Genomic DNA, 25150 nt, shown 5'->3' on the forward strand with positions numbered 1-25150 from the left:
TATAACATACCACATATGTAGCAGAAATAAGTGATCCTTTTGTACTTCAATTAGGCTAGTTGGGATACCCCCACCGGCTTTATTAATTTTTTCCATCTTTTAAGAGCCACACGAATGTCAATCATCACTTGAACCCGCATAAAACACCTTCCAGCCCCTAGTATTATTCTTTGGATCGTATGATAGGAATTGACCTACAAAATCCCCAAATGCTTCCCCACTACCTCAGACATACAACTCATCGGGAGATTATGGATTTACACCTAGATAGGCACATGAAACAGTTCTAGGAGTAAAGGGTCTTCCCTGACCTTCAACATATGTAGAATTAAGAGGTGATTATCGTAAGCGCACGACCATCAATTCGTGACTCGAGTAATATCAATTTCATGATAAAACTTAAACATGTACCACTTCTCTGTCAGTCGCTGGACATATAGACCCCTTTAGGGCATCCAAATATTTGCTAACCGATGTTGTGCGATGGTGAAATCAATAGACCTGTCTGTACAGATTTCTCCGAGCAGACAAAATTAAGAGATAGCCCCCTATGTTTCTTCAGGCGCCACCGGCAGTGCTATTTCTTCAGCCTTGTCCTCCTGCAACGAGAGATTATCCAACAAACACTCCATTGAATAGAGGTTCGCTGTCGAGGAGCAACCCTAACTTTGGAACCAAGGCGTGGTGATAGAAGCTTACAATGCAAGGATGTCAAAAACGAAAAAAAACTCTCAACCTAGGAGAGAAAAATAGTAGGTTTGTAATTTTGGTACAAGTGGTAACGCTTAACTTTGTTAGGTTGGAGTTGTAATTAGGGTAAAAAAGTCTTTTAATATAGATGTTTCAAAGTCCCTAATTGAAAAAGCTATTAAAACCAGCTTTTTCAAAACTATCGGTTTGAGCTACCAAATGAGCATAGCTCAGTTGGCACACCTCTGAAATCGGAGGTGGAAGGTTGTGCACAAAAAAAACTTTGACTCGGGATTGGATTGGCTGCGAGCAATTCATCGATCAATTGGCAAATGCTGATGGCCAGGAGATCCGTCCAAGTAAAGGCTCTAACAATTCCATCTCCGTCTACCAAAAGGCGCTAGGATTAGTCTTTATGGTAAGGATGAACTTGATCGCTTCCAAGAGAGCCACCACCAACGTTATTTTCTTCCTATATTCATTTCGACACTTCATTCGTGCTTCCCCAAAGGAAAGGCTCAAGCTATCATAAAAAAAGTTAGTGGTTGCTCAATCTGTTGTTTGAAACCGATTTAACCAAATACTACTATTAGGCATTTTGAATAGTCAAACTTCTAAAAGTAGTTCAAACCTCTAAATTTATCCAAAACCTCGAGTAAATTACATCAATGGTACCTGAACTTTACCCTAATTCACACTTTGGTACCTAGATTACATTTTATCTCAAAAATATATCTGAAATAACGATGACCGGATAATTTAGTATATTTTAAGCGTCAATGGCCGGTCAATGCGATTTTGATGAATAAATTACACTGATGGCACCTGAGCTTTACTCTAATTCACACTTTGGTACCTAGATTTCATTTTGTCCCAAAAATACACCTAAAGTAAAAATGACTCAACATTTTTGTACATTTGACCGACGTGAGTTTGACCATTTTAAATTAAAAATTGAGACCCATCATACACTCAATTAACATAAAATTACAATACTGTCATTGTTAATTGAGTGTATGGTGAGTTCCAATGTTTAGTTCACGTTACCGATCACTAACCGATCAAATGAACTAAATTTTTCAGTTACCTTTACTTGTGTTATCTCTTTAGGATAAAATAAAATCTAGGTACCGAAATGTGAATTATGATAAAGTTCAGGTACCATTGATGTAATTAACTCATGAAACTCGCATTGACCGGTCATTAACCGGTAAAATATACTAAATTATCCGGTCATCATTACTTCAGGTATATTTTTAGGATAAAATATAATTTAAGTACCAAAATGTAAATTAGGTAAAGTTCATGTATCATTGGTGTAGTTTACCCCAAAACCTCTCTTTGCCAAACGCGATCATTATGCCAACTCCTAAAGTAGCCTTACCACTTCAATTTCCATATTAATTTTTACTTCTAAAATAATCATTTTTACTTTAAGGGAACAATGACACATTGATAGTTCCAAACTCATTAATGATGTTTGAATCACACATATAACTGATTTTTTAAATTAAACTTAATTTATTAAAAAGTAATGGATTAGTGCTTCCATTTAAAAAATAAAAAAGTTTAATGTGCTTAGAGCATCTCAAATAGTCTCTCCACCTCTTAGTGTTTCATAAATTTATTTTTTATTAATAATTTATTATTAAAAAGTCTCTCTCCTTTCACTATGGTAAACATAACAATCATTAATAGTTTTAATTATAAAATAATAAACAATAAGTGAATATATGGAGTATTGTTGGAGATGATATATTTTAGTTACTCTTAAATCATTAAGAGTTAATTATTTATATTTTTTTAGAGAGTGCATTAAGAGTCTTTTGAAATGCTTTTAATAGCTTGAAAATATTAGAGGCTTAATTAGTAAAAATTAAATTGATAGAGGTCAAATTTGCACTTTGACTAAGATTATTAAGTCACGGCGTTCCTTTTCCAAACACAATATGGATTTACATAAATATTTTACACTTTTATAGCAGTCGTTGCCGTTCAATTCAATAGAAGAAATTGGAAATAAAAAAGTAAATTACAAAAATTAAAATTCCGAATTGGTCTGCAATTCGTCTTTGAGCATACGCGTTATGCCTTCTGCTTCTCTGTGACAAATCTCCCGCTAAGGAATCAGCAAACCACAGAGAAAGGGAGAGGAAGAGCAGCTTTTAGGGATTTTTATCGAGTTTTCTTCATCTAAAGCTACTTCCGATTGAGAATCACCAATGGCTTCTGTGTACATTCCAGTGCAGAACTCGGAGGAGGAGGTGAGGGTTGCCCTGGATCAACTACCTAGAGATGCCTCTGATATTCTCGACATCCTCAAAGCCGAACAAGCACCTCTTGATCTTTGGCTTATCATCGCGGTGCGCTTTTCTTTTGGTTTGCCTTTCCGCTGCTTTGTCTTCTGCACTACCTGCTATTTCGATTTTCACTTACAACTATTGCTAGAACTTAGAGCAGTAGCTAAAATTATAATCAGGCTACTTGAACTTTTGCTCAATTATGTTGTTTCAGTTTTAGCTAGTATTCCTGCATTTGCTTGATTTTTTTTAACGGGCTCATAGGCGTTGTCTAGTTTCTCCACTTATAATATCTTCACTAGGGGCCCTCTTTTTATATTTCAAATTCTGTAACTCATATATGCAGAGGGAGTACTTTAAACAAGGGAAAGTTGAACAATTCCGTCAGATATTGGAGGAAGGATCCAGCCATGGTAATTTGTATTTTTAATGCTGTTATTCTTGTTTGTTTGTTCTTTATTTATATTCTGTTGAAGTTTAGACAATGAGAGCAGTAGCTGTATTGAAACTAAATTCAATTGGTTATCCTATATCATCTCATTGTAACGTTTTTCTTTTATTTCAGAGATTGATGAATACTATGCCGATGTTAGATACGAGAGAATTGCCATCCTAAATGCTTTGGGCGCTTATTATAGCTACCTTGGGAAAATTGAGACGAAGCAGAGAGAGAAGGAGGACTATTTTATACAGGCTACTAAATACTATAATAAAGCTTCAAGAATTGACATGCATGAGCCTTCCACTTGGGTTGGGAAAGGTGCAACAAGATATATTGTTGTTTATATCTGATCTTAATATCTTTAGAATGCTCATTTGTTTATATTATCACAGAATCATTATTGGAAAGTCTACTCCTTTTTATGCTGTTCGTTTGATTTTGTCTTCATGTTCTATGTGAGTCTGTTTGCGGTAAATTCTTGTTATGTTGAAGTCTATTTGATAGTTATACATGACATATGGTGCACGGAAATGGATACGGAAACTGAAACGGAAACGATACTGGGAACGTAATTTCTGAAAAACATAGGAAACGGAAACGTGGGAAACGTGTAAATATTAAAAATATAGGGGTATAACATTAAAAAAAACAAGATTGAAGAACAGGAGGAAGAAAGTCCAAGTTCAATTGAGATTCAAGAGACAGAGATTATAGAAGAAAGAAATGTGGGTAAGTTCTTTAAATTAAAAGATACAAGGAAGGAATTATCTCTCAAATAGGAAGTTTCAATTTTTCTAATCTTAGATTGAATAGGAATCGCAAAATAGAAAGTTTGAATTTCCAGAATTTTAACCGAAATAGGTAGGGAAAACCGTTTAAAAATTGAGAGGCGTGTTTCATATTTTGGGTAATTACAGAAACGTGCCCGGAAACGTTTCGTATCAGTTTCCGAGAGTTTCCGTTTCCCACATCTGCCGGAAACGGGGGAAACGCATGTCATGAAGAGTTTCCGTGCTTCATAATGCTTGGAAATTGGTTCGTTTCAATTCTTATTTGGTTGTCACTTGAATTTGCTGTCAAATCTTTAGTTTGTATGACATGCAAATTTCATCACTTCTTATTCTTAATATGGAAATACTGGAACTTTTGTAATTCTATTATATATATGGTGGATCACTTTTTCTTGGACTACCAGTGTTAATTTTATTCTTTTATGGTTGGTGTCTCAGAAGAATCTGCATTGTCAAATGCTTTTGATCATGGTTGCAAGCTATTACTTGTTTTTCTGATTTTTGTCCGGCAAGTACTTTAACCTTTAGGAACATGTCTACTCATTACAGGTCAACTATTATTGGCCAAGGGTGAATTAGAGCAAGCCTCTAATGCATTTAAGATTGTATTGGTGGGAAACCCTGATAGTGTATCTGCTCTTTTGGGTCAGGTGCGTATAGTATACTTTCTACATTCAATTCTTAAATGTTAGGATTTACATAAAGGTCCATGTAATATTATTTTCCTTTTGGAATGCTTGCTCAGTTCTTCATTTCAAACTTTGTGATGGTAATTGCTTGCAGTTATTGAAGATGGTTTGTTTGTCAATATTATTACTCTGGGCCATAGTTGTTAAATTGAGATTCGACTCGTGACTCGAAATCTCATTTTGTGAATCGGGACTCGTGAACCGAACCGAATCGTAAGATTCAGATCACATTCAAAATATTATAAAAAATAAAATATTAACCATATTTAACTTTAAATATGAGTCTAAAAATACAATTTTAATATCCAAAAAGAAATTATCCAAATAGAAATTATATCAAGTTATCATCCAATCACTTAAGTTAAAATTCAAATTAAGCAATCGATGTATTTAATTTGTGTAATGGAAGAGAGGAGGATGATATTTGGTAATGGAAAATCAAAAGAAACTAGAGAGACAGAAAGTAGAAAATCGAAAGAATGGAGAGGAGAAGAAGAAAATAAGTTAATAACCAATAAATAGAAGAGACGTTTTGGAATTTGTAAATGAAGAGTCATAATATTATTTGAAACCTTTTCTATTTCATAACTGCTGCCGTTTTTTGTGTTTTATAAAAGTTGAATAGTCATTTGAAAACACAACAGTTCCTTCTGTGTATGTTTTTCAGTTTTTTAAAATTGATTTTTTTTTTATCGGAAATGGCCGATTTGGCCGAGTCACCACCGATTCGGTTCGGCCGATTCAGGAAGGTTTCGAGTCGTACCATAGATACGACTCAAAATCTTCCTGAATCGTACGAGTCGACTCGCAACTCATACGATCCTCTGGGCTGCAAGTTTTTCTCTTAATAAAATTATGGGTTAATTACAAATAACTACACTGTGGTTTGGCCGATTTACAGACTGGTACCTGTTGTATTTTTTTTTTTTTTTTGCAAACACAACCATGTGGTTGCAAAATTTTACATATTTTTTTACTTTGCCAAATTTGGCCGATAACGACCTCAAAATGAAAATCTTCAAGAATTAAAGTTGTTTAGTATCATATTTACTATGAAACCATATTTGTAATTTTTCAAAATCATCATTTTTGGAGTTTTCTCTCTCTAAACATTATATTTCTCTCTCATCCCAAACAACACCTAAATGATCTCAAACCTAGAAAATTTTCATTTCGAAGTGAACTCAAATGCAAAATTTTGCAAACCACAGAATTGCGTTTGCAAAATTTTGCAAACCACAGGGTTGCATTTGCAAAAACAAAATACCACAGGTACCGGTCTGCAAATGGGCCAAACCATAGGGTAGTTGTTTGTAATTAACCCTAAAATTATTTGTCATTGGAAAAAATGACAGCTTTAGCTGTGTGGTTTAGTTGCTTAGCTTTACTTTTTAAAGCATTATCTTCATTATTTTTATCCTTTGGAATTGAAGAGGCTGGGTTTTCAATTCAAGACATGCGACCTCCACTTTGTGGGGGTGTTTGAATTGAGCTACACCCCATTGTGAAGATTGTCTTCATTGTGATGTTATTCCCTCGAAATATCTGTTTGACACAGACATGGAATGAATGTTGACTTCTGAATCTAACCTGGTAATAAGCTACATGTATGCTTTTAGGAGGACACCGGTAGAAAATTTCTAAGTAGAATATTGTGTGGTTGGGACATTACCCTGCTAGATGGAAACTTAACTACAATAAGGCAAGCATGCCTTTTTATGGTAGCACATTTTTTTTATTATTGTTTTATAACTTGCATTCTATCTTTGCAGGCGTGTGTAGAGTATAATCGTGGTAATTACAGTGAATCCTTGGGATTGTATAAGGTTTGTTATTTTCACCTTGTTGCTTGCTGTAAAGCGATAGTACTAATTTCTCCATTTTTCATATATTATCTGAATATTAGTTAATACTAATAGAGATTATGAACAATCCTTCTGACAATTTTTATTTTACTTGTTCTTTTGCTTGTGTTTCTACCTTTGGTAAGAGGGCATTGCAAGTGTATCCTAATTGTCCTGGAGCTGTAAGGCTTGGTATAGGTCACTGCCACCACAAATTGGGCCATTTAAAAAAAGCTTGTCAAGCATTTGAACGGGTTTTGCAGGCAAGTGACGTGATATTTATATCCATTGCACATTGTGGTGATTGAATGTATACCCTGCTTTTTTCTTACTGATGCTGCCCCATATATGATGTAATTGATTATTTTGAATATCCAGTTGGATCCAGAAAATGTTGAAGCGCTTGTGGCCCTTGCAATTTTGGATTTGCAAACAAATGAAGGTTTTCTTATTTTTTTCAGCTTCATTTGTCCTTGATATTTCATTTCAGCTGTATGATACTAATCAATGGTATACTATACAGCGGCTGGAATAAGAAGAGGAATGGAGAAAATGCAGATAGCTTTTGAGATATACCCCTATTGTGCAATGGCACTGAATTATCTAGCAAATCACTTTTTCTTTACTGGTCAGCATTTTTTGGTTGAGCAACTGACTGAAACTGCACTTGCTGTGACTAATCATGGGCCAACAAAGTCTCACTCTTACTATAATTTAGCACGTTCTTACCACAGCAAGGTTAGGACTCCAGGCCTCCTTGTACAACTTTAATAATTTTATTCTTAAATGTTATTGGGCTAAAATTTATTGGGTGTGGATATAATTGTTTCCTTTATCAATTCCTTATGTTGTGTTCCTCTGTTTATCCATGCACACATTCTTGAATTTGATTCAGTCATGTGGAAATTTGTAAATGGAGATGCAAGATAAGTCAAGCTGCTCTAATTACATGCTCTACTTTGTTTGTTCTTATTTATGTCTTCCATGTAGCATCAGCTGGAGTTTATTACCCAACTGTCTAAGAATGTTGTTCAAACTTCTATTTTCTCAAGATTACTGCCTTTCTACTTTCTAACGAGTGTGGTCTTGTGTTCAATCCAGTTTTGATGGTTAAATATATGATGTTTTTATGCTGTTGATCAATTTTTGTAACAGAATATTCTCAATTTCTGTGTAGCAATTAGATATAATTTATAAAGAATATATGGTGCACCCTGTGATAAGATAATTTGTTGTACTTTATAACAAATGCGGTTGGTTAGTGCTCTTGAAATGACTCTTTGAAGCTATGACCTTTTTTCTGTTTTTGATAAAAAAAATTCACTTCAATTTCTCCCTACCTAGTATATTCCAATATCAAATTGTTAATAGCTATTGCATTGCAAGTACGCGAATGGCCTTTTTGACAATTAAAAGTAATGCAATTCTCTCAATTGTAGGGGGACTATGAAACGGCTTCAAGGTACTACTGGGCATCTTTGAAGGAAATCAATAAGCCCAGCGAATTTGTGTTCCCTTATTATGGTAGGTGATAATAGCCTTTTACTATTAGTTTTTCTTTTTCTATATTTTATACTATATTCTTTGTACTGTGTTAGTGACGTCGTGGCAATATTTAGACTTCCTTTTCTAATTTCAGTACTTATTCAAGCATTGAAATGAGGCTTCTTCTTGTTGTATCTGTGCATATTATTATTACATCTGTGATAATTACAATGCTAGGACTATTTGATTCATTTGCTTGTAATTCATCTATCCTACTTGTAACGTTGGTTAATTTGTCAAGGATTGGGGCAAGTGCAACTGAAGTTGGGAGAGATAAAAAATGCGCTATCAAATTTTGAGAAGGTTTTGGAGGTCTACCCTGATAATTGTGAGACATTGCAAGTGAGTGATTCAAGAAAAGTTGGAATCAATGTTGTGCTTCTAAATTTTTGTTTTCTCCAAGCATAAGCGATCTTATGTACTCTGTCTCCTTATGCCTTAGGTTCTTGCACACATATATGTTCAGCTTGGGCAGACTGAGAAGGCCCAAGAATTTTTGAGGAAAGCTACAAAAATTGATCCTCGTGATGCACAGGTGACCGATACACTTATTGAATTTCTTAGTGGACTGTAATTTGAGGTTTTGTGATTTTGAGTTTGCATATCTTGTTGTTGGGGCAATGAACAGTTGATGTGGATCTACAACTGGGACTGATCTGTTTGATGCAAATGATGTGGATCTCATTATAATCTCTGCACTTCTGATATGGTTTCAAATTGAATAGTTTTTTCTCAAGTTGTAAGGTCCTATATAGTGGATGCCTATAAGTAAAATCATTCACTGCTTCAACATTGTCTCATGAATCACATTGTAATGCCTGTTGCTTAGTTTAACTGGTGTTCCTTGTGAAAATAAGAACAGTTTGAAAGAATCTTATAATTCAAATTTCAGAATCTGTTATCTTAGAAGTTATTGGACCTTGTCAGAGATAATAGTAAAAGCTATTCTTGGGCCTTAACTATTAGCTTAAGCTTTTAGTTCAATGGTTCCTTGATATGGTATTAGAGCTTCTTAGACCAAGTGATCGAGGGTTCGGGTCCGTGACCCCATTTGTTGATTAAATTTCAATACATGGTAGGATGGGCCTGTGTTGTACACGCTTCAAGCCCATAGGGCATTCGCATGCGGGGGTGTTAGAGATAATAATAAAAGCTATTCTTAGGCCTTAATTATTAGTTTAAGCTTTATTTCAGTGGTTCCTTGACAGACCTCACCCTCTGCCTTAAATTTATGCATTTTTTTTGTTACATTTACAGTTGATATTTCATTACTAAAGGCATCTGGATCCCTTTTATTGCTTGATTCCCCAAGTTGCTACTTATAATTATACAGCAAATGTTTGTTTTTTTACATCTTGCTATCATGTAGGCATTTCTCGACCTGGGTGAATTGTTGATTTCAACTGACACAGGAGGTGCTCTTGATGCCTTTAAAACTGTGAGCACTATTGTTTACTCTTTTGTCTATTGTCAGTCTTGTGCACTTGGTATTGAAGAATTTTATCTCGTCATATCACTTGGTAAAAAGGGCGAGCCTTGGCGCAACGGTAAAACGTTGTTGTCGTGTGACCAGAGGTCACGGGTTCGAGTCTTAGGAGCGGCCTCTTGCCAATTAAATTGGCAAGGGAAGGCTTGCCCCCAATACACCCTTGTGGTGGGACCCCTCCCCGGACCCTCGTTCAGCGGGGACGCGTAATGCGACCGGGCCGCCCTTTTTATATCACTTGGTGAAATCTGATTGAAATTAATGTACAGGCGCGAAGTCTTCTAAAAAAGGGAGGTGAGGAAGTGCCAATAGAGGTGCTTAACAATATTGGAGTTATTTATTTTGAAAGAGAAGAGCTTGAGGTTTGTAAGCTCTCTTTGAATTTGATTAATGCGATTTAATTTCCAGTTTGGAAGATATGCTTTTATTGTTCAAAATTTGCTTATGCATTTAAACTTTTCTTATATATCTAATTTCTAATACTAAAATTTCTCATTACATTTTTTGCAAAATAATCATACATCTTGCTATTTTATAGCTGGCTCTAGAAACTTTCAAGGAGGCTTTAGGTGATGGAATATGGCTTTCTTTCCTTGACGGCAAAGTGAAGGCATATGCGGTTGATGCTGCTGAATCTATTCTACAATACAAGGACATGCAGTTGTTTCATAGATTGGGGGAAGATGGTCTTGCAGTGGAACTACCTTGGGATAAAGTCACAGCACTATTTAATTTGGCTAGATTACTCGAGCAGCTGCATAGCACAGAAATTGCAAGTGTGTTTTACCGTCTTATATTGTTTAAGGTACATATCTGTGAGTCCTCAATGTGTTTCTGGATAAGTACAGTATGCCCTCTATTTCCGTTCACCTATAAACAGTACTCAGAAAGTTTAGAAAAGAAGGACCAGATTAAAAGGAGAATATTCATGGATGAGTTGCAAACAGCTTATTCCCCCAGTGGTTTCAAATTGTGTCATATCTAATTCAAAATAAAATTTAAATTCTTTTAGTCAACACCTTCAAGATGGTCTAATAGAAGCTACATTGCCAAAGCGAAGTAGACCCTTTGAGTATTTTACATATTTGATTGAATAGAGTTCTTCACTGACTATTTATTATTTAACTTGTCTGGGCACTTCTTGGTCAAATTTGCTGTAAATCTTGAGAAATATTGTGGAGTAGGTGTTCATCTATATTTAAATGTTTATATCTAATGATGGATGAGGGTGCGAGTACACTCTATTCAATCTAATTTGTAATTTCTGGAACTCTTACTTTATCATTTCTACAAATTGATTTGTTGTTTGTGGCAAATGATAGTTGTTTCAAAATCTCTGTTTATAACAGTAGGATATTGGTTGATGTGTGTCGAACAACTGTCTCAGCTACTTGAATTCAAAATGTACCATACCTTTTCTATGATATCTCTGCATATTTACCTTATCTCTGGAATCTCTTCATTAGACCACCGTACTTGAGGGAATAGCTTATCAAGTTATTATGTCAACCACACGAGTCTCCTATTCCACCATTCTACTCTAGGACCCATCTTCTATTTTTGCTTATCTTTAATTTCTTAATTGATGGATAAAGAATGCATGAATATATTTTATTTTACAAGGAATGTTGTTTCTTCTTGCTATATATGCTGGTACTCTATTTTTTCTAAGGCTGTCTCCATGGTGATGGCTTGAATGCTTATCTTACTTCTTAAGCTGTTTAATTGCATTTTCTTATAGCCTGATATTTTAGACATACAGCATGATCATTTGGATGCCTAGCTAACTTCGATTCTTGGTTCAGTATCCAGACTATGTGGATGCATATCTGAGGCTGGCAGCACTTGCTAAAGCTCGAAATAATCTTCAATTAAGTATTGAATTGGTAATTTTCTTCCTCTAGAAAATCTATCCCTTTAAATTGTTTTATATTGTTTTCCAATTAATGATCGATTTTTTTTGTATTCTCTCAAAGGTTAACGAGGCTCTTAGAGTGAATGACAAGTGCCCAAATGCATTATCTATGCTTGGTGACTTGGAGCTGAAAAATGATGACTGGGTAAAGGCAAAAGAAACCTTCCGTGCTGCTAGTGAAGCAACTGATGGGAAGGATTCTTACGCGACTCTCTCTCTGGTGCATATCTTGTGCTTGCTTATTTGTATTCGTACTTTAATCTTGGCATTTTCCCTGCATCCAGACCTTGTTTAACTTCTGAGGCAGTTTTATATTCGTCATTTTATTTGTTAGAACTGTACATTTGTCTTATTACACACCTCTTTGGCTTTGATAAGGGGAACTGGAACTACTTTGCTGCAATACGCAATGAGAAAAGAAATCCTAAGTTGGAAGCTACTCACTTGGAGAAAGCCAAGGAACTGTACACCAGAGTATGAATCCTCCTCTTCCCCCTCTTACCTTATCATCTTGTAAATATAGGATTGTGTTTCTAAGCAGCATTTCTATGTACATTTGTATATTGAGTGGTCAGTCTCAATGCTCATTCTTTCCAAAAAGTTTTTTCGTTATTTCTTATATATATGTATATGTGTGTGTGTGTGTGTGTGTGTATAGGGGTTAAATGCATCATTAGTCACTAAACTTGCATGGTTGTCTCAAAATGGTCACTCAATTTCCATTTGTCTCAATAAAATCATTCAACTTTGAGTTTTGTCTCAATTAGGTCACTCCGTTGATTTTAGTGGTTAAAACGCATCGAAATAATGACATGGGTGACACGTCAACATGAGTTAACTCAAATCTCTGACCGAAACAAAATGTGACAGTCACATGTCGGGTATTTTTATGAAAAGAACTAAATTTTAGGTTTTTTTCATAAAAATAATCGACACGTGATAGCCAGGTGGCGCATATGTGGATGTCATGTGTCATTTCGGTTAGAAATATGAATTGTCTCATATTGACGTATCACTTATGTCATCATTCTGATGTTTTTTAATCGCTGAAATCGTCATAGTGGCCTAATTGAGACACAACTCAAAGTTGAGTGATTTTATTGAGACAAGTTGAATTTGAGTGACCATTTTGAGATAACCATGCAAGTTCAGTGACCAATGGTGCATTTAACCCGTGTGTGTGTATATATATATATTATGCAAACGAGTAGTTTGTTGTGCATCTGTTTTTTTTCCTCCTTTGATGGATGGTTTAATCATTGTGTTCTATAGATGTCTGAAACACCAGTATGGTGTTTTGGGAATCTCCCTTGCAAGTTATGGGGTGGTATAACATAGGTTAAGAACCTAAGGATAAATGATCACAAGAAGAGCTTTTAGTCCTTATTCAGTACTTTTTTGGTTAATGCAATAGCGTCATTGTAATACATATTAAAACTTTGGAATTATAGGTTCTAGTCCAGCATACTGCTAATTTATATGCCGCCAATGGTGCTGGAGTAGTCTTGGCAGAAAAAGGACATTTTGATGTATCGAAAGATCTTTTCACACAGGTGAGCTAAATAATCTTGCTCTGTCTTATGTGATGTATGATTTGGAGTTTCCCATGTCCTTACTTTTTCTTTCCTGTTGTATTTCCATTTTATTCACAATATAGGTCCAAGAGGCTGCAAGTGGAAGCATCTTTGTCCAAATGCCGGATGTATGGATAAACTTAGCACATATTTATTTTGCTCAGGGAAATTTTGCATTAGCTGTGAAGATGGTAGGGAACCTCAAATTTTTTCATTTATGTTGTTTGCTTTGCTTGTACATGTTATTTCAAATTAGTTTTCTTGCTGGATGCATATACTGATCGGAATTCCTTTGTTTCAGTATCACAACTGTTTGCGGAAGTTCTACTATAATACAGACTCTCAAATTCTCCTGTATTTGGCTCGCACTCATTATGAAGCAGAACAGTGGCAGGACTGCAAGAAAACTTTACTGAGAGCTATCCACTTGGCACCTTCAAATTACATTCTAAGGTTTGATGCTGGTGTTGCTATGCAAAAGTTCTCAGCATCTACACTACAGAAGACAAAGAGAACAGTGGATGAGGTTATCATTTTGTTGAAATGCTTTTGTTATTTACATTTGGCTTTGCAGTCCCTTTTATCTTTACAGGAAATAGCCTCAACTCTCAAGTTCTACTCATGCCTTAGACAAACCCAAAATATACAAATATATAATTGTTATTTGAAGAGGTGAAGTATGTTGATAGTGAAATTGAGTCTTGACTCAAGACTCCCTTGACACTGAGGAAGTGATTTTTTTTTTCCTTAGTAATTTGAGGATGAGAAATTGTTGCTATTGTCAAAAGAATTATTGTGGTATTGCCTTTTTAGTCCACTAAATAAGTTGTGCGATAAATTAATGTGCTAGCATGGAATGTATGCATTTGTCCAAATACATGATTCCAAAAAAGGGCTGAGCAATGACTGATTTCTTACACAAAGAGGGCTATTGAAGATTGATTATTGCATTATGAAGGAGGGGTAACACAATTCATTATGATGTGCTATGTAATAAGAAATGAAAAAAAAAAGAGACAGAAGGATTCAAACAGGACACTGATTCCTTAGAGCCAGTGTATTTGTTCTCCTTGACATGATGCGGGATATTTTACTGGGGTTACAGACATCAACTGAATTTAGGGCCAACAGGAAGACTTTTGAAGTTGCTTGGTTGCTGTGTCCAGAGATTTTGATGCATGTATTAGGATAAGGTTTTATTATGTTTCATCTTTTAATGGCCAGATCAAAACATGACCTTATTTCTGATTGATAGTTCTGCAAGTGTACATATTCTGAAAAGCATTAATTGTGTGTAATTTATTCAGGAGTTGGATATGTTCTCCAGTCCCAGCCAGGGTACCATCTTAACATCATTTGCTTTTGGTAAATCTTGCAGGTGCGATCAACTGTTGATGAGCTGGAAAATGCTGTTCGCTTATTTAGTCAACTATCTGCTTCTTCCAACCTTAACTTTCATGGGTTTGATGAGAAGAAAATCAACACTCATGTTGAGTACTGCAAGCACTTATTAGACGCTGCTAAAGTTCACCGCGAAGCAGCTGAGCGCGAGGAGCAGCAGAACCGGCAAAGGCAGGAAGTTGCTCGTCAGGTGGCATTGGCTGAGGAAGCCCGTCGAAAAGCTGAAGAACAGAGGAAATTCCAGGTCTGCTACTATTAACTTTCTTTTCTTCAAAACCATTTATATTGGTCAGCGCTATGATTTTAGATTTGTTGCTAATAACACCAGCATTTTAATTTTTTCTGTTTTATTTGGTGGATTTGGCGATTGGTGAGCAGTTAGAGAGGAGAAAGCAGGAGGATGAACTAAAAAAGGTGCGACAACTAGAAGAGAACTTTGAGCGTGTGAAGGTAAATGTTTGCTCTATTTAATTTGATTTAGAATCTTTGTGATGACTAAAAGAATTCTGCCATTGTTGGATGACATGGTCTTGAAAGTTCTAATTGCATTCTGTAACATATTTCCTACCTGAGTTATGGTGGCTAGTGCTACAGTCGTTAGTGAACCAGATTTTATCACATGTATAAAATCTGAACTCCTAAGGACCAATGTTATATCTTTGTTGAATTTGAGTATCTGTTGAATTTTCAAGGGTAAGATGCTTCATCTGAAACCAGCACAAGGTTTAAGAATGTGGTTTCTCATTTGCCTAATTTTGGTATGCTTTCAGGAGCAATGGAAGAGCAGTACGCCTGGTTCTAAGCGGAAGGACAGGTCTGAGATAGAAGATGAGGATGGTGGGCACAGTGAGAAGAGGAGAAGAAAAGGTGGAAAGAAGAGAAAGAAGGATAAGAGCTCAAAGTCACACTATGAGATGGAAGAAGGAGAAACTAACCTGATGTATGATCATGAAGAAGTAGAAGATGAAGATGCCAATGAAAATTATGGGGAGCGCAGAATGGATCATGATGACAATGTGGAAGAAGATGCTCAGAATCTTCTTGCAGCAGCTGGTCTTGAAGATTCTGATGCAGAGGATGAACCGGTAAGCATTTGTTTTGCCTTCTGTAGTTCAATCTTCATTTTGAAATTATTCCTATAAAATTGCACATCATGACAAATCTTGCTGTTGGAAGCACAAAATATGATGTGCTTGAAGTGCATTCCTCTGTGAATACAGGGTTGAAGATTGGATTTATTAGCTATTAAATCCTTGGAGATCTTATGTAGCTGTCAAATTTAAATTTAAAGTCTTGTTACTGTGAAGTGTGATAGAATTTCACTGGTTTCTTGCTTATTTTTGCATAAGTTGTTTAGTTGTATATATTATAAAATAACCAATTGATGAACAAAAAAAGGGGCAAGCTAAGTTCATACAGGATTGAGCTCCCTTAACAGCCAACGATAGGAGGGTTCTCTCAAAAGAGCCCTTATTGTCCTTCCACCATAGGTTGTATCACAAGGATAGAAATAACAAAACCACAACCCTGCAGTTCCAGTTTTACTGATATGGCCATTAGTGGTCAGAGAACACAATCTCAAACCCGGGTCCTTACCAAGTTATTTAAGTGTTTATTAGGTTGTCAGTAGACATTAGTAATGCATCCCAGTTAGTATCGTTATCGTTATAGAGAGTTAGTCATGGGTAACCGTTGTGTTTAATATGTATTTTGTTGTTCTAGTCATCATGAGATACGCATTTTGAGTTTGTAATTTGGTTTTGTTGGGTAAAGGTTGTGGCATCAGCAACAGCTAGGAAGAGGCGGGCTTTGTCAGAATCTGATGATGAGGAGGTAATGGAAAGGAGAGCAGAGACTAGTCCCATCCGAGAAAACTCTGGAGAGATGCATGCGAGTGATGGAGAAATCAGAGATGATGTAAACCAGGAACATGGTAACGTTGAGGATGAGGATTAAAATGGAACATAATTACCAAACTAACATGTGAATATATTTTTGTAAAAGGCAAATAATGACTTGTGGATTAGGGGAAACATTTATTTAATTTTGAACAAGTTTGAATGCAGTAGCAGGAGCAGGAGGTGTCATAGAGGTCATAGGTTTTTGCTGATTGTAATTATGTAAGTTCTCGTGAATGAATTGTTAGGCTCCAAGTTTTTGATTTCCGTATATCTCTGATTTATGACTTTTATAAAACTGGATTAAAGGAGGGGTTAAATGAAGAAAAGCCGAAAGTGGAAGATAACAAATGATGTGAAGATGAAAGTTGCTTGGGTTGAAAGCGTGAGATAAGGGAAGTAGTCTCTTTTCTTTTTTGTTCTGTGCGTGAGATAGGGGTGTGGAGTGATGACTGACAGAGAGTCAGAAAATTTCTTCTTGGGGGCAGGTGGGTGGGTGGGGGGGAGAGAGAGGATTAAAAGGTGTCTTCTTCTTCCTTACTGGCTCTACTGATTGAGTGGGGGGGAAAGGCTTTTAAGTCAAGTCTCTAAACACTTTCTTTCTTTTTTACTTTTATAAAATTGTTTCTTGAGGTAATCAGACCCACGCTCACCCTCCCCACCAGAACCAGAAGGTTCAGAATCAGAACAGATGCAGACAGACCAATGCTCTGCACCTGCACCTGACCCTGACCCTAACCTGACCCCCTTCTTCCTTTTGGCTCTTTCTCTATGACCATTATGCCCCTCTTTTTATCATCTTTCTTCCCCCTATCAAAACACCCTTCCATCCAAATATGGTATTCATTTTATGCCATTTTCACTGCATTATATAGAAATGCCATTTCCTATGTGGTGCAAAATAAAGTAATATATATATATATATATATATATATATATATATATATATATATATTAACGAAGACCAAGAGTATTAATTTAATATTTGGGGGTAAAATCAGCTCAAAATGGCACATGTTAACATGTGACTGATAAAAAAATAAATTAACACTTTAATTTTATGCTAGAACCTTACTGTCTTGTTTGTTTTGCATTCAATTTCTAATAAGTGTTATAATTATTTTACTTTAACAGAAATTAATCAAAGTTAATAAGTAACCCGGAATTAATCACAGTTAATAGAATTAAAATAAAATAATTTTACCCTGATTAATTTGACTTTAAACGAAACTAAATCCAGGAAACAAATTCACCCTTTATCCTTAAATTGGGAGGCACTTGTACTTTTCTCTTTTTTGTTTATGATGTACTAGAAATTTGGAGAACTTTAAAAGAAGAACAAAATAGTACTGTTGAACTTGTAAGAAAAATTAATTAAGAGTCAAAGTTGCTCTTTATTAAGGTTTAACCATCAATTCAATCTTAAAGTTTACAATACTTGGCAAATTAGTCAAATTTTTAAATATTTAAACTGATTGTATTTGAATTAATTTATCAAATATTCTTAGCTTCAAAATAAAATTCATATTTAAACTTAATTTCAGTTTAGACTAAACTGATTTTGTTTGTACCCTTAATTCAAAGAAAATCAGTGGCCCCAACTCCAACCCTATCCTTAATATAGTTTCTAATGGTAAACGTTATATTGTGGCACTAGAGACAAGAGTTTTTACATATTAGGATAAACATCATCTGGTAATAATACAAAATTAGTGATATCTTTACATTTAGAGTTAGTATTAGCAAGTTAAGATGGATGTTGGACGGTTGGGGGGCGAATTGAGAAATGACAAAATTAAGAAATCCGGCAGACATTAGGTCCCTCACCTATAACTTCACTCTGTACCATTTCGTCTTTGAATTTAAAATCCAAACATAAATTGATTTGACTCCAATCTGCTCTATTTTTTTAGTATTAAAAGGATGGATGCACAAAACATTGGATACTTACTTCACTAAAAACATACAAAATATAAATCAATCCCAACCACATTTTACTAAAAAGGAAAAACCAGCAAATGAAAAAAAAACAACACCTATTCCAACTAGTACATTCTTGGTCTTCAACGGTGAAAAAACCCAAACTTGAAAACTCAACCATCTGCAACCAACCAACAAAAGAATAATTAAAATCAAACCAAAAACAAAAAGCTTTTGAATTTAATAAAGAAAAAGACTTTACCATTATGGGTTCTTGAATTGAAGATATTGGGGAAGTCATGTGAAGAAGAAGAGGGAATGGAGATAGAAAGCCTAGTTGTTGACACTGATGTGCTATTTTGTGATTTATCATCCAAATCAAGCCATGAATCTTTGTTCTTTAATGGCCATTCATCAAAAAACCTATGGACTGTCTTATTCTGTGGTTCATCTCTCTCATTTTTCATGTTTCCATGAACATAATTATACTGCTTCTGTTGCTGCTTTGAGGCATGATCATGATCACTCAAGCTTCTTAGCTGCAAGTAAGGATACTCATTCTGTAAACCAGACATATTCCTCTGGTTTGAGGAAGTAGAATTAGTAGAAGAAGAGCTCATTGTAAGTGGAGTGAGCTGCCAAGCATGATCATCCATAGATGAACCAGATAAACTTCTCATAGAACCAGAACCAGACTGTTCAGAAAAGAAAGCATGTTCATCTACCTCTTCTTTCATCCCATAAGCATTCCTGCATCACATTTTTCACAATTTCAAACCAAACTCATTATCAAAAATGTAAAAGATAGGCATAAAAATCAACCAAAGAGAGGACCTGTAATCTGTGTTAGACAGGGAAAAGGAGCTATCTTGAGATGAAAGACCAATATTAGGAGATCTTGAAGAGGACAAAAAGTGATGGTTGTTGTTGTTGAGATGGGAATTATCATAAGCAGGAGGATAATGAAGTTGCTGCTGCTGATTTTGAAAGTGGTGGTGGGTTTGATTCTGATCAGTAGAAGACAACAAATGAGAAGATGGGTTTAAGAGATTAGTCTTATTAGTGATTGATGATGAGATGTTTGGTGTTGGTAATGTTGTGGTTGTTGTTTGTGTGCCAATTTCCACAGGCTTTCTTGAACGGTTTTTCCCTCTATGCATATGCCTTTCACAGTATTTAGAATCTGGGTATGCTTCTTTTGAACATCTCCATTTTTTCCCATCTGTTCTTCTGCATCTTCCTGGTTCCGGGTCTATTTTTCTACCCAACCCCATTTGAAAACAGCTCCATCCAACTGCAAAAAAAACCAACAAAAAGTCACATCTCACAAGATAAATTACACCTGAAAAAACAGAAAAAGCTTGAATCTTGACTTACTATGAGGAGATTGGCGAGCAAAAAGCTTAGAAGGGATTGGAGAAGAATCCAAGCAGGAGGTTCTTTTAATGTTGAAGAGAAGATCAGATGGAATAGGGATTCCAGAAATCATGTACTTGTAAATGAGAGCTTGATGTTCAAGCTCTTGCCATTGAGTTGCAGTGAAAGGGAACTTGTTTAAGTTTGTTGTTGTTCCGGTCATCATTATTCTCTACTCCAGAGAGAGAGAGAGAGGGAGAGAAAGAGAGATTGTGGGTTATTGAAGAAGGGGAAGAAGGAGAGTAGGTATATTTAATTGAGGGACCATTGGGGTGCAGAATCTTCTTCTGTAGATGGATAAAACTAATGGTTCTGATTATAATGCTGACACTTCTCTCTCCTTCTCCTTCTGTTCATATTATGACTGCACCTCTCTGTCTCTGCTGCACCTAAGCTGCCTGCGTCTATGGCAGCTCTTGTCTCTGACAACTCTACGGAAACCCATAAACTAAACCCAACAAGAGTGCATTGCATTATAAACACTTTTAATTTATACTCATTATCAAAATAAATAAAGGCTATATTATACTCATTGCTCCCTCAACTTTATTTAAATTCAAAATCTTCTCGCGTTATCCTAAAATTAGAAACTGTGACTATTTAACATATACTGTAATTATTTCTATGTTAGCTCAAAATAAATTTGGAGAAGAGGGTATGAACCCGTTCAACCGAATAATTTTCGATGAGAACTCAATTGATGATGTTTGTATAGTATGAGGACTTAATTGATGATTTTTACTTAGTTCAGAGACCTAATAAATGATTTTGATAGTTTAAGCTTATAATTGATTTTGAAGGTTAAGTTTAGGGAGCCAAATGGGTGTTAAAATTTTTTTAGATCATCTCTAACAGCCTCGTAATTTGGCTCTTAAGTTAAAATTTGAGGAGCGAAAGTTAAAAATTAACTCCAACAGCCTCTCAGTGGCTCCTCAAATCACTACGAGTCTCTCAATCCTCTTTATTAAGAGCATCTCCAACAACCTCTTAAATTGGCTCTTAAGTTAAAATTTATGGAGGGAGAATGAAAAATCAGCTCTAACAGCCTGTTAGTGGCTCCTCAAATTACTAAGAGTTTCTACATCCTCTCTTTTAACAGAGAGTCTTTTTTCCATTTCTTAGTGCCTCTTAATTCATTTTTTATTAATAATTTATTATTAAGGAGTCTTTCTTCACACTATTGGTAAATATAACAATAAATAATAATAATAATAATAATATAAATAAGGAGTGCATATAAGAAGTGCTGTTGGAGATGATATATCTTAGTCACTCTTAAATCACTCAGAGTCAATTATTTATATTATTTTTAGAGAGTATACTAAGAATCTCTTGGAGATGCTCTTAGTTTTGAAATCATTTAAGGAAGACAATCTTATTATTTAAAGAGAGAGTTTCAAAAATAGTAATTTGAAAAATTAAAAATAGTAGTTTTTTTATGATAAATATGATTCTAAATAATTTTAATTCTTAAATTTATTCATTTTGAAGTCGTCGGGAGTTATTTTGACTTGGTCAAACTTTAAAATAGTCACCGTGTTAATAGAGTGCAAATTTTCAGAAACCATACTGTTTAAAATTATCAACGGGATATAGATTCTCGATATGCTCTTATAACGACAAAAAAAAATCCTAAAAAAAAAATCGCCACAAGGTTGGGATGGATAATTTTTTTATTAGTGAAATTTAAATGTGAACGGGTATGGAAAATGTGTTCTCTCAGATAAGATTTAATCCCCAAAATTATTAATAAATTTTTTTAAAAAATATTTATTTTAATTTTGATATTTAATAAATCTAATTACAACACTAACTAAAAAAAATTAGGCATATTATATCTATTTAATGAAAATATTGAAGTACTATTGTTTCCTTTTATTATTTTGATAGTTTACTTTAAGCAAATTCAATTTTTAAAACATAAAATCTCTATGAGGATTCTGATTTATATGGAACGAGTCTCTTCGATTCATATAAAGGAATGGGGATGAAATTTCCGATTCGAGGAGTGGGATCATTCTCCATCCCCGATCTGTCCCGTTTACATCTCTAATAATGTCTTATTTTGAAATATATGGATGATTAATGAAAGTAAAGTGAAAGATAAAGGATGAAATGTGTAAAAAAGAAGAGGGTTATAGAGAGTATTAAGTGTTGTTGGTGTCTGAAGCAAATGCCTGGCTTGGTCTGAGGAGATTGTACGGTTGAAGCTTTTAGTGCTACTAACTCTTTTACTTTTTTTATTTATCTCCCTCCACTTACTATTTGACCTTTTTCACTTTTGGATATTTACATATTACAGTATTATTTTCATCCTAATGGGATTAACTATATTTATATAATGGAATCTCTATTCTTTATTATCATATCTTTAATCAAAGATTTAGATTGCTTTGTTTCTTTCAAAATGCTATTTTTTTAATTGATGATGCCTAAGACTAACCCATCCTTAGACCTTAATTAGGTGTGTGATTCAATGGCTATTTGGGTTGGGTTTACCATTCATAATTGACTTGGTTTGATTTGTATCATCACAACACAACATTGCAGGCTAAATCATTTTTTCACATGGGATTCACACTTTCCTCTATTCATATAAAGGCTATAAACATCTATTTCTTGATTGGTTAATTACATTCATGGCCCATCAATTATAACCTTATCAACATTATGTTCAAATAAAACTTCATTATTAAACGTTTCTGGTGATAAGCTGCGAAACCAAGTAAGAGGAAGCTTTCTTCTTTGAAGGTGTCTCACGTTCCGCTTCTTCCAAGACTTGAGAGATCCAGGAGGAAGGTCCATAAAACGTAGGATCTGGAGGGTTTGTTCGAACAACCATTACTGAAGAGACTCGGGGCAACTATAGCCCAAAAGGCAAAATCCAAAGTTGGGTAGGTGGTTGGACCGGAGTCTTTAAACGCTGAAGAGGCTGAACTCTTCGAGAAATATGACACTATTGTCGTATGTATTTTATTTTATATTTTTCGTCATGTGAAACATAGTTATCTTGGACACTTACATTGTTGATGCTTGTTTTTCAGTTATGGGAGCAATGATATGCTCTCAAGGTTATTCTCCTCAATAATATGATAGTACGAGCTTTAGGACATTTTCCTTTGGTCCCTCAAGAGCGAGGGATCTTTGAGCAAATGTTATTTCGAAAGATGGCGGAGCTAAACATGTTTAAGATTGCTCTGGTGACTGTTATCATATTCTTTCCCTTTTGGTTCGACCTATATGTTTGATAATTTCTTGTTTGCTAATAGAACCTATCAGCCACGACTGAAGCATGCGATGAGCTTCTCAACATCACCCAAGAGTAGGAGGAGCGAAACCGTAATCTGAATGTGGCTTTGGCTCGCGTTGATGCACTTCAAAAGAAGCTAGATAAGGCTAAGAAAGAGGCTATAGATGCCGAGAAATTAGAGGTCAAGGCTAGAAAGAACGAGGCCAGAGCCAAGAAGAATGAGAAGGCAGTCTTGGCTAGATGCAACCAACTATTTTAATAAGGCCATGTATTGCTTCATATTAGGTTCCTTAGCTTCGTAGCTATTGTGGAGATGACTAGCTACAAGTTTGGAGTCACTCTTCAGCACTATGCGGTCTAGTTTGGTGATATTTAATATCTGAAATTCCTAGAGGACAACTTTATACTTTGATGCACTGTTGGATGTTGAGAATTGCAGGGAAGGATCATATATGAGGATGTTGTTGTTTGGGCCCATGATGAATATGCCTATATCTATGCCATCCTTATTTGAGTTTGCATCAACAAAAACTTCCTAGATGTCTAGCGGAAAAGCACTGTCTGGTCTGCATTCTGTTATCTTTACGAGGAAGTAGGCTAATGCTTAAGCTTTAAAGCCCTTTGTTAATTTGAATATGAACTCAATTAGGCATAAACCCCACTTCACTAGCATGCTCGAAGTCTTAAGATATTGAAGCACTTTGCACAACAGTGTGTCCGTGCGCACCGTAATGGAATGGATTTAGAAGTAGTGTTGGAGCTTTTGTGCGGCGATTACTATTCATAAGCAAGCTTATCCAACTTTAGATATTAGTCTCATTGTAGAATCACAGGAAATACGAATGTACTAACATACAAGTGCTCTTGGACAAGAAGGCGACAAAGTTACTATTCCCCTCTAGAGGATAGTGATATGATAATGACCATGGGAGCTCCATTAAGGAGGTCTTACTGGGCAACGATAATTCTTCTTTAGGCAGGCAGGTCGTTTCAGGAATAAAAGACAAAAGATCTGACTTGCAACTATGGACCTACTCCATCGCCAAATAGTCCTTTAGAGTTATGACAGACTTTTCTTAGAGTAGAAGGAGTTGGTCCACTTTTCATATTTAGTTTTCTTTGTTCCCCTATCAATGAGTTTTCATTTTATCAGCTTTGGGTTAAAGAGGATGTGAAACCATATTCTATTTTTTCAATGGAAAAAGGAAATTTTTGCTTTAGAGAATGATTTAGAAAGAGAAAAATTGATAATCATAAAGGTGCACATCCCTTTCATGTTCTATGTTTATTGGAGAAAATAGCACGATTGACATACAAAAATTTGGAGAAAGAGAAACTGTCCCAACCTTTGTGATGGGCATGACACTTCTATTAGCAACTTAGACAGACTTAACAAGTGGAGATGTTAGAGAGCTAAGGATAAAAAAGTTATTAGTCATGTGATCAGATGCCCCTAAATCAATAACCCAATCATTTGATGTGGCTAAAACACAAGACAGACAAGAATTACCTTCTTGAGGTGACATCCTAGAAACATAAGAGGTGGAAGGCAACAAGTTGCTTATAGTAGCATTCTGAGCAATCTTCCTATTCTTTCTCTCAGCTTGTTTGAGTTTGTACCATTCTGGATAACCATGCTTCTTCCAATAAATGTTTTCAGTGTGGTTGCTCTTGTGACAATAAGAGCAAAAATGTTCTTGAGCATTTGAGGATTCTGGTTTAGGTGTATATTTATGAGCAGCTAAAGCAGAACCTTCAGAATGGATTTTTTCCCCCATAGTAAGTCGTCATTGTACTTCACGACTAACCATAGAATAAGCTTCTTCAACACTTGGCAAAGGAAAAGTAGCCAATATTTTGCTACTAACTTGGTATAGGTTGCGATAGAGTCCTGCAAGGAAGATGTAGACTCTAGCTTCATCAATACACTTCCTTTGTTTTTCGATATCAACATTACAAGTCATCTCAATTAGCCTTTGGTAATCGAGT

The 25150-nt window shown here is 35.3% G+C and overlaps 2 protein-coding genes and 1 long non-coding RNA gene across 3 annotated transcripts; 2 read left to right on the forward strand and 1 right to left on the reverse strand.

The window, feature by feature from the left end:
- The first annotated feature begins 2679 nt into the window (after positions 1 to 2679).
- Positions 2680 to 16840, forward strand: LOC136202468 (protein CTR9 homolog). The gene is made up of 24 exons (XM_065993108.1): positions 2680 to 3053; positions 3337 to 3403; positions 3556 to 3750; positions 4773 to 4873; positions 6685 to 6738; positions 6903 to 7019; positions 7135 to 7198; positions 7280 to 7494; positions 8196 to 8280; positions 8543 to 8643; positions 8744 to 8836; positions 9671 to 9739; positions 10057 to 10149; positions 10326 to 10592; positions 11593 to 11673; positions 11764 to 11922; positions 12081 to 12176; positions 13154 to 13255; positions 13360 to 13467; positions 13578 to 13802; positions 14655 to 14921; positions 15056 to 15127; positions 15448 to 15762; positions 16451 to 16840. The coding sequence occupies exons 1-24, from the start codon at positions 2913 to 2915 to the stop codon at positions 16631 to 16633; spliced, it is 3270 nt and encodes a 1089-aa protein (XP_065849180.1). The 5' UTR covers positions 2680 to 2912; the 3' UTR covers positions 16634 to 16840.
- Positions 16841 to 18470: 1630 nt separating this feature from the next.
- On the reverse strand, positions 18471 to 20352 carry LOC136203220 (growth-regulating factor 1-like). Its single transcript, XM_065994322.1, has 4 exons — positions 19873 to 20352; positions 19330 to 19789; positions 18758 to 19245; positions 18471 to 18676 (listed from the first exon to the last, which is right to left on the reverse strand). Exons 1-4 carry the CDS (start codon positions 20075 to 20077, stop codon positions 18669 to 18671), a joined length of 1161 nt encoding a protein of 386 aa, XP_065850394.1. The 5' UTR covers positions 20078 to 20352; the 3' UTR covers positions 18471 to 18668.
- Positions 20353 to 22631: 2279 nt separating this feature from the next.
- On the forward strand, positions 22632 to 23571 carry LOC136203505 (uncharacterized). The gene is made up of 2 exons (XR_010674884.1): positions 22632 to 22875; positions 22956 to 23571. It is a non-coding gene; the product is annotated as an uncharacterized lncRNA (long non-coding RNA).
- Positions 23572 to 25150: the final 1579 nt, after the last annotated feature.

The sequence above is a fragment of the Euphorbia lathyris genome, chromosome 8, assembly GCF_963576675.1.
Source record: "Euphorbia lathyris chromosome 8, ddEupLath1.1, whole genome shotgun sequence".
In the NCBI taxonomy this organism is placed as follows: domain Eukaryota; kingdom Viridiplantae; phylum Streptophyta; class Magnoliopsida; order Malpighiales; family Euphorbiaceae; genus Euphorbia; species Euphorbia lathyris.